We start from the raw sequence: 16,204 nt of genomic DNA on the forward strand, positions 1-16,204 counted from the left end.
TCCTTCCCCCTGGCTGCCCCTGTCATTCTTCTCTGCTTCTCTTAGCTCGAGATGCAAGGTACGTACGTTTCTAGGCAATTTTTGTAAAATGCATAGGCTTTGGTGTAACTTTATGAAATTTCGCAATTTGCCAACTTTTGGAACAGTCTGGTCCCCTCACATCCTGCTTGCAAAGCATGAAAGAATGCCATTAACAGTTGGCGCTGTGGCTTAGTTGGTTAAAGCGCCTGTCTAGTAAACAGGAGATCCTGAGTTCGAATCTCAGCAGTGCCTCATTTTCATCTATAAGATTCCATTCTCTTTTAGGTAGTCCAATTACGGGTAAACATGGCAAATACTGGATGGCCGACCGAATAGTCTGTAGGTATGGCCAAATAGCATTGCTGTGGGCTGAACTAGAAAGAGTTGTGGCTCTTCTCACTTCCAAACATGGGCAGTATACTCCCTTGCTCAACATGAGTGCAATGGAAAAGGATTTTGTTGATCTCACTTTTTTCCTATTGAAGCTACTCCATCTTTGGTCCTTGTTCTGTACATGATTAGACTACCAATACTCTGGAATGGATATTCCCCTCCATGTAGAATGGGTTCCTGCTAACTTGTAATTATTTGCAGGTGACACCTTCGTTCAACTGAGAAATAGTAATGAGCAAAATTTTTCATCAGGCATGGATTGGCTGCGAATTGGCATGTTTCACCATTGGAGGATTTTTTTTGTAAAAATTTGAAGCGGAAAAATTTGCTGTGCAACAAAATAAAGTTGTGTGCGTCAAAAAAAGTTGCCCAAGGGGAAAAAAATGACGTGTCAAAAAAATGTGTTTTGCACATTTTTTGCTGTTTTTTGAATAGTTTCAAAGTTTCATGAACTTTTTGTTGAAGCAAAATCGGAAAGATTTGCTCATCACTAATAATGAAGATCCCAGTTGAGTGAAGCTTCTTGTAGTTGCATTTATCTGGCTCATTGGTCTAGGGGTATGATTCTCGCTTTGGGTGCAAAAGGTCCCGGGTTCAAATCCCGGACAAGTCCAAACTTTAAAAAAAAAGAACTATGTATCCCGTTACTATTTAATAAAGGAATAGTATAAACCCAAAACACCTTTGATAAAAATGAATACAGTATAAATAGGACTTGTAATTACAATGACGATTACTTTATTTCCATTACTGTTATTATACACCCATTTGAAAGTTGGGTTATAAATCTGTGCAACAAAATAAAGTTGTGTGCGTCAAAAAAATGTTGAACCCACCCCCTATTGTTATTCAGGGTTAGACTGAAACTGATCCTTTTGCCCTGACAATAGGCTTATTATCCCCATTAATATGTTAATGATGCTAACTATCCATATTGCACTTAAAAAGGGAAACTAGAAATGAACTCTTGAGTAACAATGCAAGGCAAAAGGCACTAAAACTACTGTTTGATATATTTGTGACAATAACACAGTATATCACATTTTTGCCATTTTAACACACACAATGCCGTGTATGCCTAGAGCCATGCAAGAGTGGTTAAGGTGATGGACTGCTAATTGGTTTTAGAAACTGTTTGAGTTCATTTTCTCAAACTCCTTGGAAATCAGTTAATACCTGTAGTACTTACTAACCAAAAGACAATGTAACCCAGATCCTATCACTATGAGTGGAACTGATGGGCTACTATAAAAAGAAGTTACAGTGAGGAAATCACTCTAATGCACCATGTATTGCTTCATAGCATCTTGTGAGATCTTTGACTTGATTGATTCCATCTATTGATTAGGAAATCTATTGACCAACATTCTTCAGATGTTTCCTGTATCTTGTGAGATCTTTAACTTGGTTGATTTAACCTATTAATTAGGAAATCTATTGACCAACCTTCTTCAGATGTTTCCTGTATCTTGTGAGATCTTTAACTTGGTTGATTCCAACTATTAATTAGGAAATCTATTGACCAACATTCTTCAGATGTTTCCTGTATCTTGTGAGAGCTTTAACTTGGTTGATTTAACCTATTGATTAGGAAATCTATTGACCAACATTCTTCAGATGTTTCCTGTATCTTGTGAGATCTTTGACTTGGTTGATTCCAACTATTAATTAGGAAATATATTGACCAACCTTCTTCAGATGTTTCCTGTATCTTGTGAGATCTTTGACTTGGTTGATTCCACGTATTAATTAGGAAATCTATTGATCAACCTTCTTCAGATGTTTCCTATATCTTGTGAGATCTTTGACTTTGTTGATTACACATATTAATTAGAAAATCTATTCACCAACATTCTTCAGACGTTTCCTGTATCTTGTGAGATCTTTGACTTGTTAAAGTGCCACTCTTATAAGCAGATTATGTTGAGTTTGAATCTTAGCAGTGCTTGTTTTTCTTGACATCTTTAATGCACAAATTCCTTATTTCATATACAGGCCAACCTAAAAATCATCTGACCTTCTAACCAAGTGGCCAAAAGTTCAATTACTGTGAAATTTGGCCACTCATGCTACAGATCACTGGACTAGTCTATTTTATCTAGCTAAAATTATAAAAATAATGCAAAAAAAAAAAAAACTACTACATTTTATCAAATATGTTAAATTGTCTATACTATATTAGTTGTATAAAATGCACTTTTGTACATGGCAGCAATGTAGAGAAGGTAGAAATCACTAAGCTCTAGAACAGACCCAACTCTGGTGAGGAGTTGCTTCCTTCAGCAGGGAAGTTGAATTCTGCTCAGGCCAAACAGCAGAGGGTGCTCTGGGCTGCAAGATCTGCTAATATCATCAAAAAAGATTAATGGAAATTGTAAAAGTACTTAAAATAGCACTGTACGTGATTTTACACTGTAAGTCCCCTTAGCAATCACCGCTTGATTGGACAAGAGTATTGGAATTTTTTATTTAAAATCTGCTTTTCCTTCACTTTCACAGGTCTATGTACTGTACTGAGTTAGTTTCCCAACGGGACAGGCTGGCTGTGATGGACGAGTGGTTAAGGCGTTGGACTCGAAATCCAATACCCCATTGGATTTCGAGTCCAACGCCTTAACCACTCGGCCATCACAGCCAGCCTGTCCCGTTGGGAAACTAACTCAGTTTTGGATTTTTGTTTTTTTGTTTTTAATCTTCTTTTCCCTCACTTTCACAGGTCTATGTGCCACTTACCTATCTGTACTGAGTTAGTTTCTCTATGGGACAGGCTGGCTGTGATGGCCGAGTGGTTAAGGCGTTGGACTTGAAATCCAATGGGGTTTCCCTGCACAGGTTCAAATCCTGTTCACAGCGTGAGTCCTTATAATGCTTAGTTGTTTAGATAATTGGGCATTTATGCAGATATGTGTAGCACAATGTAACCACTGCTGATCTGGATTCCAACCTGGGCACTAACTCAACTTCAACTTTAAAAAACTCAGAGTAACACAATTTCAACAATTTAAGATCATATTTCTGTATTTGCCATGATGCAATCAGTTGATAATACCCAAAAACACTAACTCACTCACATAGCGTCTTTTATACATATGTTTCCTCTTATCTTGTGAAAGCTGGGCATTAGATGGTTAATTAGGAGGTATAATAATAATATATCATTATTTAAACCACCATATGATTGAATTGTATATGCCTATGAGTAAGTGCATGATGTGCACGAAACGCGTTAGGCGGGTATTCCTTTAATGCAGCAATAAAGATCTACTTTTAAAGCGAGACCCCGGAGTTCGGAGTGTTTGGTGTCCTTCGCATTTGAATTTGGTTTTCTCCTTCAGCTACGGGTTCGGGGCCTCGAGCACCCGAGCCACCCAGGGATTCCGTTGAGCTAATTTTTGATTTGAGCACTCAACTTGATTTTGGGTTTCCTGCACACTGGCGATAGGTCCGGGGTTTTTACACCCAGACCTCAATGGTTTAATTGGTATGAGCCGTTAGTCTCATTAATAGGAACTTATAGTTATTCTGATTTCACTTATATTTATGTGTTTATTGACCATGATTTAACTTTACGGGTCTCTTAATTATAATTATTGGTTTGGGTTTCTTATTATCATTTATGATACCATTTTGAAAAATAATTCTGACTATGATGGCTGCTGTACACGTATCTGGTGCTGTGGCTTAGTTGGTTAAAGCGCCTGTCTAGTAAACAGGAGATCCTGAGTTCGAATCTCAGCAGTGCCTCAGCTTTTATGACATTTTCATTCCAAATATGGCAGCTTGCCAAATTCCTTGTCATTTCAAGATGAGGCCAATAGAGGAACCACTTTAAGTGACCAATGACTGCTCTTCTCACTTTTACGTGGTCTTTACTTGTTCCTGACATCATAGCCCAGTGCCACATATCTATAGCTATCTGTGCTTCTTTACATTGTAAAGCTGCAGCTTTTGAGAAAATGGTGTGATACCACGAAACGCGTCAAGCGTATGGTCCTTCTTTGCACATGTATCATATGATTTTAAATGGACTGAAAAAATAAAGTAATGATTTTTTAACAGCAGAGTTGGATGCTCCATACAAATTCCTTTTTCGATTGATAGATTGGCTGTCTGGGTTTCCGGCCGTGTGTTGTTCACACTCTGACTGCCGGTAAGTGCTCCCGTGATTTCTAATCTTCTTTACATTTTGCAGGGCTCTGAACCTGGCTTGTCCTGCAATTAAAGTTGTCCGCACTTGTGTACCCACTATCTGCACCATAACTGTCCTTCAGGCTGGGCCTCACTAGGGGGCCCATTTACTTACTCACGAACTGGCCGAATGCGTCCGATTGCGTTTTTTTCGTAATGATCGGTATTTGGCGTTTTTTCGGAAAATTATCGCGACTTTTTTGTTGCGTAAAATCTGGCGATTTTTTCGTAGCGTTAAAACTTGCGTGAAAAGTCACGCCTTTTTCGTAGCCATTCCGAAAGTTGCGCAAAATGTTGCGATTTTTTCGTAGTGTTCAGATTCATTCAAGCTTCAGTATGGTGACTTTTCTTGGGCCAGGTTGGAGCTGCAGGGTGCCATTGAGTCCTATGGGAGGCTTCCAAAATCATGCTAAGTCGGAAAGTTTCGCCCGCCGCTTACGAGAGCTCAATACGAAAAAGTCGCGACAAGATACGAGCGAATCGTAATGGCTACGAAAAACTCACGTTTTTTCGCGAAAATCGTATTGGTAACGATAAAGTCGCAACAATTTCCGAAAAGTTGTAAAAGGCGCCAAAAAAAAATCGCAAAAAATACGAAAAAGACGCAAAATGTTCGTTTTCCAATCGGAATTTTTCCAATTCGGATTCGAATTCGTGTCTTAGTAAATCAGCCCCTAGGTGTGTACAGCAACACAAAACTGGGCATAGGCTGTCTAGGGTAAAATGATCGGGGGCAACAGGCAGGTACCTCTTCTGTCTACCCCATGTCTGTGCAGCTGAACTTTCTTGCCCCTGCCACAAGTCATTGCATGGCTACATTACTGCACATGTGTGTGCTTCTTCATGAGCATGCATGTGGGGGGGAGGGTGCGGGGGGGTTGCCTAGGGTGTCTGATTACATGTTTCTCCTGATACCAGAAACATGTAATTGTGCATCTTTGAATTTGTATGGTAAGTTGCAGTCAGCAAGGGGTCAAATTAACATGAAATAAGTGATTGTTGATTAGTGGTTGATGCCACAACTTTAGCCCTTGGAAATACCATCACCATGAGATTACAAATCTGGAGGGGCCTGTAGGCAATTGTGCCACAATTATCTTTTTATGTATCACCAAATTTTATTTTCAATAACAATTTAATTAAGACTGCAGACGATAATCAACAATTATCATCAGTGTCTCTAAAGGAAGAATAGCCAATGGGAGCTGGGAGAGATAATATAAATTCATCAGCTTAAATTGCGGGGCCTGGGATACCGAGTGAAGGTCTCTCAGGCCCCTTCTCACTCAGATACCAGAATAATTAAGGGAACATCTCTGTAAAGGTAAGGGGATAAATAGATACACAAGTTATAAGAAAATGTATAGACAGTTTATGAGAGATGTAGATATAGATAGATGATGATGAAGATAGATAGATAGATAGATAGATAGATAGATAGATAGATGATTAATAGATAGATGATAGATAGATAGATAAAAAGAAATTTAGGAGAATTCAAAGATACATTGACAGATGATAAATAGACACATTCCCTACTCAAAAATCTGCATGACCTATGTTGCATTGCATTAAGATAACAGAATGTCTTGTGTCTTCTCTTCTTCCCTAACATTTCTCTTCTTCATCTTATCTGTTCTCCCTAGCATGGTCTTTGTGCCTGTGCCGTCTCTCTCTCCTCTCTTTTTCCTCTTGCCTATTGTTCAGGCTCTGCCCTGCACCCTGCACAGCCCCCGGGAAACTGGCTTTATAAAGGATGGAGACCTCATGATCTCAGGACATTTCCCAGTTCACACAGCTTGGATCGATACCAAATACCTATATACAGAAAAGAACCCGCCCTTGACATGTTCATCGTGAGTTGATTTCTCTTATTTCTCTTAATTCTCCTTTCTTGTTTGTGCCCTTTTATGTTCTATAATGCTTTGTTTCTGCTGTCCTGTTGGCCATGGAATTCAATAGCTGTTGGTATCTATATACTCATCGCTGTTGAGAAACATAGAACAACTACAAGAGTGAAATCCCTTTTGTATTCTGTTGCCCGTTATAATCTTTTTATTTAATGTACTTTATATTTTGAGTTTGTAGCTTCTACCCATGAACCACTCATGTAAGCAAGTGCTTATCCCACCATGATTCTCTGAGACTGAAAAAGTAAGGCCAATACTCATCAAAAAAATGTCTTCACAACTTGTTCAAGAATATTAGTGATGAGCGAATCTGTACCATTTTGCTTCACCCTAAAATTTGCGAAAACGGCAAGAAGCAGAAAAAAAATTGTGAAACGCACTTGTCGCGCAATTTTTTTGTTGTCCGCATCTCTTTTGTCACCGCGTCTATTTTTTTTTTACCCGCGTCTATTTTTTTTGTAGCCCGCGCTTTTTTAACGCAACCATGCCAAATTTTTGATGGGACCGCGCCCAATTTGACGCGCAATAAAAAATTCACAACAAATTTTTCTGTGGCGAATTTTCACAGAATGGCGAAATGCGGAATTTTCACGGAATGGCGAAATGCGGAAATTTGCTGCAAATCCATGCCTGGCAAAAAAATTCGCTCATCACTAAAGAATATGTTTTTTTCCACCAAAACAAGAATCTTGAAAGAAAAACTTCAGCCAATCAAACCTAGCAAGCCTCTATGTAATCAGTGGAAGGGATGGTTACAACATTTAGGGAAACATTTACTAAGCAATTTTGAGATAAAGTTGAATTTTTTCATACTTCTAGATCATTTTGAGATTTACAAATGGGTATTTGCCAGCACTCGATTTTTTCATTATTGTTCCTCGAAAAATTGGAATTTTTCGAAAATAACTCCCATAATTCATATTTAGTTAACTAAGTTGACTTTTTTTGTAAATAAAAATTTTGAGATTTTTGAATGTAAACTCAAAATTTTCAGTTCATGTTTAACCCTTTCACTGAGACTCACAGGTCTCAAATTTGATCCAGTTAACATGCAGAATACAAACATGATATAAGACATACATGTTATGGGGGTCACATATCAATATACTGTTATAACACAGAAAAAACAGTTTTAAACATCGCAAGTGCCTACTATCATATTAAACATGACAAGTCACATTATTTTACTTTTGATGTGACTTGTTATGTTTAATATGATAGTATTTGAGACCTGTGAGTAGTGATGAGTGAATTTTTTCGCCAGGCATGGATTCGCAGCGAATTGACGCATTTCGCAATTGGTAAAACTATCGTAAAATTTGGTGCGCACCAAAAAATTTCGCCGCACGTAAAATTGGGTTGTGCAAAAAAAAGGAGCAGTCGCATGAAATTGGGTGTGGTCACGTAAAAAAAAAACGCTGGCGAAAAGAAAAAAAATTGCATGACAAATGCGTTTCGCACATTTTTCACCATTTTGTGATTTTTGTTGCCGTTTCACCAATTTCCAAATCATTGGAATTTGTTTCATCAAAACTGCAACAAAATCCAAAAGTACACCATCTAAAAGCGTTTAGAAGTCAATGGGCAGCCTTCCTAGGGAAACTGAAAGGAACTTTCTTTGCTTCATGGTTTTAGAAGTTTTTGGGGGGTTTGTTCATTTGTGCATCAAAATGAAACATTTGTGTTTTTCATGTTTTTTTGTTTGTGTCTTTCACGTTTTGTTTTTTGTTTTTAAATGGCTGTTTTAATAAATCACTTGGCATTCGTGTTTTTAGAGAAAATAATTTTTTTTGTGGTTTCCAAAACCTCTAAAACCATGAAAATAAGAATGTTGATAAATGGGCCTTCCAGTCCAGTGTTGTGAGAATTACAGTAAGGGAAAACACATTTGATGCTACATACAATGTGACATTTAATTATTTGCCTTTACAGAAAGTACATTAGTAATTCTAGTAAATCCTTAATAAATTAGTTGGTCTTATTTTAATTTTGTAGATAGCAGGGGTTTTACCCCCATTCTGGAACAATTTAGAAATCAAAATTAGGCTAAAAAAATGTTTAAAAAACGGGACACTTCTATTTAATGAATTGTTGGGCTGCACTGATTAAAAATTGTTTATAATTTATACTAAAAGCAATCAGTATAGCTCCAACTAGATGGATTTTCCTGCAGAGTCCGTGCTTTTATTGAGATCTGGTAACCTTAAAGGGGACCTGTTAGTATTCTAAAAAAAAATAAAAATAAACAACCCCCCCAAACAATAAGCTGTGTTGTAGGCGGTTACTACATATTTTATTATGTTATATTTATATTATAAATAATATTATATATAATAACTTATTTATTATTATTATTATTATTATTAATAATAATAATAATAATAATAATAATAATAATAATAATAATAATAATAATAATAATAATAATAATAATAATAATAATAATAATAATAATTATTATTATTATTATTATTATTATTATTATTATTATTATTATTATTATTATTATTATTATTATTATTATTATTATTATTATTAATAATAATAATAATAATAATAATAATAATAATAATAATAATAATAATAATAATAATAATAATTAAGTTATTATATATAATAAACAGTAGTAATAATAATAATACAACTAATAATAGCAACAATAATAATAATAAAACTAATAACAATAAAAACAAAAATAATAACAGCATTAATAATAATAATAACAGTTATAACAACAATACTACTACTACTACTACTACTACTACTAATAATAATAATAATAATAATTTATATTATATTTCTAATTGCCTGATAATGAAATTGTGAAGCACTACTGACACCAACATGGTTAGGTAGTTTGCAACATTATAAGAAATAATGACTAAAAACACTTACTAAATAATTACTACACATCCACTCTGTGCTTATATCAATGACAATTCCTATTTAACATATAGCAAAATGTTCCAGTGAACAAGTCTACGACCTTTAGTTAAGTATGAATTACAAATGACTGGATTTGGACCACTGACCTGCTGTTAGCATTGCAGTCTACATTACTTCTGCTCTATAGAATCAACAATGCTATGAATTTGTAATATTTACACTGCCAACCTCAAGATCATTATCATAGTCAGTTTATAAACAGCAGTGCTTGACATTAGCTAAAACAAACAAGGGCTACAGGGTTTAGAAAGCAGTAGGCCAAGAACATACCCCTGGAGAGCTAGACTTTAGTCCATCTAGCCAACAGTGGTCCAGCTAGAAAATGTTCCATTCAGCAAAATTCTTTCAGCCTCTTCTCTTTCCAAGTGCAAACAGTATGTTCAAGGCCAATATTTGTTAATGAACTCACTAAACCGATGAGGGGGCTGCTGTACCAAATACACGCAAACCAATCACACCCTCTAACTAGTTACTCAGAAAAAACAAAACCTTTAAAACCTCAGTCTTTTCCCTGTTTCCATCACCCAATTTACCTTTGTTTTTTTTTAAAAATATATATTTAAAAAAGTGATTGGATAGTTGTTTACTTGTCAATGCTTTTCATTTTCAGTGTTTGCTTGTCTGACTGCTTTTTTTGCATGTTTGGTTTTCCATTCCATTTTAGATGACTTTAACCAAATGCTCGAATGACATGCTTTTTGTAAACAGTTTGAATTTCTTCCTCTGTTAGAGCATAAGGTTTTGTTTTGCGTTGTCTTTCTTTGTTTCTAAGTAGAATCTGCAAACGTGTATTTGTTTAATGGCATTTCTTTTTCCTTGTGTGTATTTCTCATGTTCTACCCATTAGAGGGTTAATATGTTGTAGAGGTGTCTATTTTCGGCTAAATATTTCACCTCTATGACGTGAGGTTTTTTAATAATAATAATAATAATAATGTTGTAGAGGTGTCTATTGCCGGCTAAATATTTCACCTCTAGGACGTGAGGTTTTTTGGCATTTTCTTACTTACTTTCAAACAAGACCATAACATTATTATTATTGTCCATATGCTCACTCCCACAAGTGTTTTATATAAAAACAATTTTGAAGATTACCATTTAGTTACATTATGGAACTCCAATCTTCCATAATTTCAGTGGAACCATTTTTCAATGGTTTTTCAATGCTTCTATTTACTAAAACTCTAAAAATTTCTCTTTTTTTATTTTCAAATTCGACTAAACTCATTTTCCCGAATGTTTAATATTTAAAAAAAGTTTCAGCTGAAATCCCGATTTTATTGAATTGTCAATGAGACAATTCACAAAAAGTCATGATATTCGGACAAACCCCAGTGAATTCTCTTGAGACCTTGGATCTTCAAGAAAAGGCAAGGGACCTTTGCCATTGACTTCTACATGAACTTGGCAAGTTTAATATGTGGAATTGTCAAATTCAGATTTTTAGCTGTTTAAACACAAAATCGATGGTTAGTAAATGAGCCCCTTACTCTTGCTTTGCAGTATCGCTTCTAACCTAATTCAACATCGTTCTTATGTATGCATCAATGTGTTACAAAGGTTTGGGAAATCATTTGGTGCATGTTGATGACACTCAACATCAAATGCTATGCTATGAATGTAACGTGAACTTTCCTAGTCCTGGTTTGTACATGATTCTTATTGAGTTTTTTTTTTTTTGCTTCATTTACCTGCCCCTCTTGACAGGTCTGTATTACATTCTTTCTTTTTATTTTTTTCCTCTTAGATTTAGCACAGTATCATACAGTTATGTTCAAGCTATGGTGTATGCCATTGAGGAGATAAATGCAAATGATTCCCTTCTTCCCAACATATCCTTGGGTTTCCAAATCTTTGACACCTGTATGCATTTGTTCCAAAGTCTAAAAGGCACACTGTGGACTCTCACAGGGCAAGACCACCCCATACTTAACTACAAGTGCCACCCTAATGTTCCCACTGCTATTGTTGAAGATGCCACTTCAGGGACTTCTGCCGCAATGGCAACTCTTCTGGGTGTCTACAGGTACCCTCAGGTAAAGGCAGTGGCTGACAAACATTTCTTATAAAGATTTCCTTTATTTGTTATTTTCCTGTTTATTATGTTAATGTATTTAATAATTGTTGCCATTTTTTCATTGTATTATTGTTGCTTGTGATCCTAACACAGATTACCATGCTGATACTGACACCCAATTGTCCTTTGTATCTCAAACATTTGTATGATGCTCCTTCTTTTCTAGGTTAGTTATTCTGCTTCCATGTCCTCTCTCAGCAACCACTTTTTGTATCCTTCATTCTTCCGCACCCTTCCAAATGATGCCATGCAGTCTTTGGCTTTAGCACATCTTATTTCCTACATGGGTTGGACTTGGGTGGGCTTGATATCATTGGATGATGACTATGGTATTGACGGGTCCCATGTTTTAAAACAGGAGCTCTATAAACTGGCAGTGTGCATAGCATATCATGAGTCCTTTGGGGTAGAAAGTTCTTCCAAAAGGATCCAGTCAGTTGCCAATATAGTTGCACAGTCATCTGTTAGAGTTGTCATCATCTACTCCAGGGACCCCTTTGTTAGTATGCTGATGGAGTATTTTGTAGAAAGACAGGACACAAAGAGGATCTGGTTGGCTACTACTGGATGGTCAAATTCACAGATGCTCCTCACAAAACTGTTCAGTCATACTGTGATGGGGACCCTGGGCTTGTCATTACATAAAGCTGAAATGCCATGGCTCAAGAAATTTCTACTTAACATCCATCCCTCCACCTCACTTCCTTATGATATCTTCATAAAGACCTTCTGGGAAATAGTGCACAATTGCCAGTGGCCTGAAGAATATTCAGTAGTCACAAATGGAACTGTTTGGTGTATGGGTGAAGAGAAACTGGTTAGGTTCAGGCCTAGTGCATATGAATTTGATGAATTTGACTTCAGGGTACAGTACCTGATATATAATGCAGTATATGCTATGGCATATGCTTTACATAACTTGATCTACTGTCTCACAGATGAGGAACCATTTCAATGGAAACTGTGTAAAATTAAAACTGACGTAACACCATGGCAGGTAGGGCATTTCATTTATTTTCTATATTTTTTCCTAATAGTCCCTGACATAAAATAAGATATGTATCTACAAGATATACTTCCAAAGAAACAATGTAATGGCCTGGGGGAGGAAAAAAGACCAGAGGCACTCCATTTTAATATTGGTTCATTATCCATAAAGTTCTTCCTTTCTTGATTTGTAGGTGTATCACCACCTGAGGAAGGTCTCTTTTGTCAATAGGATGGGGGAGCAGATGTACTTTGACCACCATGGAGATCCGCCTGCTTATTTTGATATAGTGAACTGGCAAAGGAGCCAAGATGGCACCATTCAGTTTCAGAAGGTTGGATGGTATGATGCGAGGGCACCACTGGGGAAGGAGTTTGTCATTAATACCACAGCCATCCAGTGGATCACAGGAAATACAGAGGTATGGTACACTGAAACAGAAAACCTATTCCATTATGTAAGTAAAAACATTCTGTTACAATTGGTGCAAACCCCACCTACCATACTCCTCCATTATACTGCATTTATCATAATCACACATTTTATTGCTGAAATGAATGTTGTGCTGTGTGTACCATTTGATGTCAAAACTAAGAGGCTGATTTATTAAAATCTGAGACTGCTTTTTGCCAGAATTCGAGTTTTTGAGATGTATTTATTTAAAAAAAAGTAAAAAATGTACATGAAAAATTATTGCCAGCCATAAGCCTGGTGATCTTCTAATCAAGTCAATGGGAAGTGGTTTTTCAAGATATACAAAATTCACGATATACATTCAAGTCAATAGGGAACTTTTTCTTACATGCAACAAAACTTTACATGCATGATTTTTGCCTCTGCAACATTTTTGTCTCAGAAATGCAGAATTTCAATGCGAATCCATGACTGGCGAAAACATTTGCACATTTTTTTCTCCACGAATAAAGATGGTCAACTTTTGGGATGAGGATGCTATTAGTTGGCAAATGATTTCTGGAGAATATGAACTATGTCTCCCAGCTCAGTGCAACAAGGTTTCGGCCCACTTGTATCTTTGAATAATATGTGTCTTGGCACCCTTTCCCCTCAGGTTCCCCTCTCGGTGTGCAGTGAAAGTTGTGCTCCTGGATACCGGAAAGCTGCCCAGAAAGGCCAACCCCTCTGCTGCTTTGATTGTATTCACTGCTCTGAAGGCGAAATATCCAACCAAACAGGTAGGATGGGAATGGCAGTATTTTATACTTGACCTTTCAAAATCTTGAGCCGCACACTTGCTATAGGCAGGCATTAAGTACAAGGCTCTCCTGTGCATTGATGCCCTTGGTGCACCTTAAAGCTATGTAAGTTATGTGGAACCCCAAGAAATGCTCATGTGCAGTCCACCACCTGCTGCAAACCACAGCTCTCTGTGCCAGTGGTGTAACTATAGAGGAAGCAGAGCCCCCTGTCTTTGTATGTTGCTCCATGTTTAGCAAAAGAGACCTGTTGTATTATGATTATTAAAAAGACGAGGAAAGTAAGCCCAAAACATTTCACCATGTTGGACAGGTGGGACATAATTTCCCAAAACCTTCCTACTAAAGCAAGATGCAAGATCAGCTTCCATTTGGCAAGCAAGCTTGGCACACAGCTACGTACTATGTAATTAGCTGTTAGTGCCATGGTGCCAAGAATTCCTATATCTGCCCATAAAGGGATTGATAAGGCAATGAATGTCCAAAAATTTGGGGGGTGGGCAATTTGTGCTGGAAGCAGAATGTAATGCGCCAGGCCAAGGACACCACAGTGAACAATGAAAGAGAAGGCAAGATGGCGCACCCTGCCTCTAGGCTAGAGCACATTTTTAGGTGCCCTGTTAAATAGTGGGCCTGTGAATCACATACAAGTTACAATGTCTCATATCAGACATAATTGATTAACTAACAGTAGTGATGAGCGAATCTGTCCCATTTTGCTTCCCATAAAATTCGCAAAACGGCAAGAAAATTCGCGAAGATGGAGAAAAATTTGCGAAACGCATTCGTTGCACGATTTTTTTTGTAGTCCGCATCTTTCTTGTCACCTGTGTCTTTTTTGTCACACGCGTCTATTTTTTTGCCGTGACCACGCCTTTTTTTGCCTCAAAAAAAAAATCGGGGTGATGAATTTTTCTGCTGCGAATTTTCACGGCCGTTTCGTGAAACAATTCACCAATAGCGAAATGCAGAAATTCGCTGCGAATCCATGCCTGGTGAAAAGATTTGCTAATCACTAATTAACAGAGCTCTTTTGCTTTAGCCTTGTAAGTAGAATATTAACCTTAATGACCAATCAATGAATCATTTTTCCCGTACATATGAATGCATTCACATAGTACTTAGAACATTTTCTTTAAGGTGATGCCATTAATGTGTTGATCTCTGAAAACTCCAGTACATTTTTTGAATGAATTGTGTCTTTAACAAGGTTCTCTATATCATCCATTGGACTCGTGTTCTAGATTCCAGTAATTGCTTTCCTTGCACTGATGAGACATGGCCCAATGAGGGCAGAACTGAGTGCCTGCCAAAGCCTGTAGATTTCCTTTCCTTTGAGGAGCCTCTTGGCATCACCATCACCTGCACTACCATCTTCAGTTATATCAGCACAGTGACCATCCTTTGTGTCTTCATCAGATATAAGGACACTGCCATTGTCAAAGCCAATAACCGTGATCTTACTTACGTCCTCTTGGGCTCACTATCATTGAGTTTTCTCTGCCCCCTGCTTTTCATTGGACAACCTCATAGATTTACTTGCCTCTTCCGCCAGGTGACCTTTGGAGTCATCTTTGTGCTCAGTGTTTCATGTGTCTTAGCCAAGACCATTATGGTTGTCATTGCCTTCCGAGCTACCAAACCAGGAAGCAACATGAGAAGGTGGCTGGGGCCAAGTGTTCCAGGCTTAAAAGTGTCTGCCTGTACAAACCTTCAGCTCTTCATTTGTATCTTCTGGATGTTGTACTGCCCTCCATTCCCTGAGAGAAACACCAGGATCAAGATTGGGGTCATCGTATTCCAGTGTAATGAATGTTCGGACACACTGCTATGGTGCATGGTTGGATGCATGGCTTTTCTGTCCTGTGTCTGCTTCCTGGTGGCATTTCTGGCAAGAAAATTACCAGACACCTTCAACGAAGCCAAGTGGATCACCTTCTCCATGTTGATATTCCTCAGTGTTTGGATTGCCTTTGCCCCTGCCTATCTCAGTACTCAGGGCAAATACATGGCAGCAGTAGAGGTGTTCGGCATCATCTGCTCAAGTGCTGGCATCCTTGTTTGCATTTTCCTTCCCAAATGTTACATCATATTACTAAGGCCCGACCTCAACACACGTGGGAATATTCTGAGCAACAGGTCAACTTAAAATACATAGGGCTATAATTTGCATTAAAATGTATTTCTTCTTCAGGAATAGGGACCAGCATCTACTGACTCCAGGCTCCTTTATTTATTAATTTAAGTTACATAAGACATTGTCTACATAGTTATTGATGAGTAGAGCTATTCCTACTGGGTATAATTATAGCAGGGTACCTTTGTCAAATATTGTCAAATATGTTTACAATGATACTGCCTTTTTAGACAGATTTGGCAAAGTACAATGCAATAGACAGTATGATAACTGCAGGACCACAGGAGTAATATACATGATCACATGCTTTTGCAATTTGAAATATATTGG

General features: G+C 37.3%; 1 protein-coding gene and 2 non-coding genes across 3 annotated transcripts; all 3 read left to right on the forward strand.

The window, feature by feature from the left end:
* Positions 1-51: 51 nt before the first annotated feature.
* Positions 52-15,886, forward strand: LOC100486441 (extracellular calcium-sensing receptor). The gene is made up of 9 exons (XM_031898259.1): positions 52-58; positions 307-364; positions 4,607-4,652; positions 6,310-6,458; positions 11,341-11,494; positions 11,702-12,400; positions 12,717-12,944; positions 13,593-13,716; positions 14,982-15,886. Exons 1-9 carry the CDS (start codon positions 52-54, stop codon positions 15,884-15,886), a joined length of 2,370 nt encoding a protein of 789 aa, XP_031754119.1.
* On the forward strand, positions 200-273 carry trnat-agu. Its single transcript has one exon. It is a non-coding gene; the product is annotated as a tRNA-Thr (tRNA).
* On the forward strand, positions 3,186-3,267 carry trnas-cga. The gene has a single exon. It is a non-coding gene; the product is annotated as a tRNA-Ser (tRNA).
* Positions 15,887-16,204: the final 318 nt, after the last annotated feature.

This window comes from Xenopus tropicalis, chromosome 3, assembly GCF_000004195.4.
Source record: "Xenopus tropicalis strain Nigerian chromosome 3, UCB_Xtro_10.0, whole genome shotgun sequence".
Classification (NCBI taxonomy): domain Eukaryota; kingdom Metazoa; phylum Chordata; class Amphibia; order Anura; family Pipidae; genus Xenopus; species Xenopus tropicalis.

Coding starts and splice junctions, on each gene's coding strand:
- LOC100486441 (XM_031898259.1), top strand. Junction 365..4,606: donor GCCGACCGAATAGTCTGTAG/GTATGGCCAAAT, acceptor TACATTTTGCAG/GGCTCTGAACCTGGCTTGTC. Junction 6,459..11,340: donor CCGCCCTTGACATGTTCATC/GTGAGTTGATTT, acceptor TTTGTTCCAAAG/TCTAAAAGGCACACTGTGGA.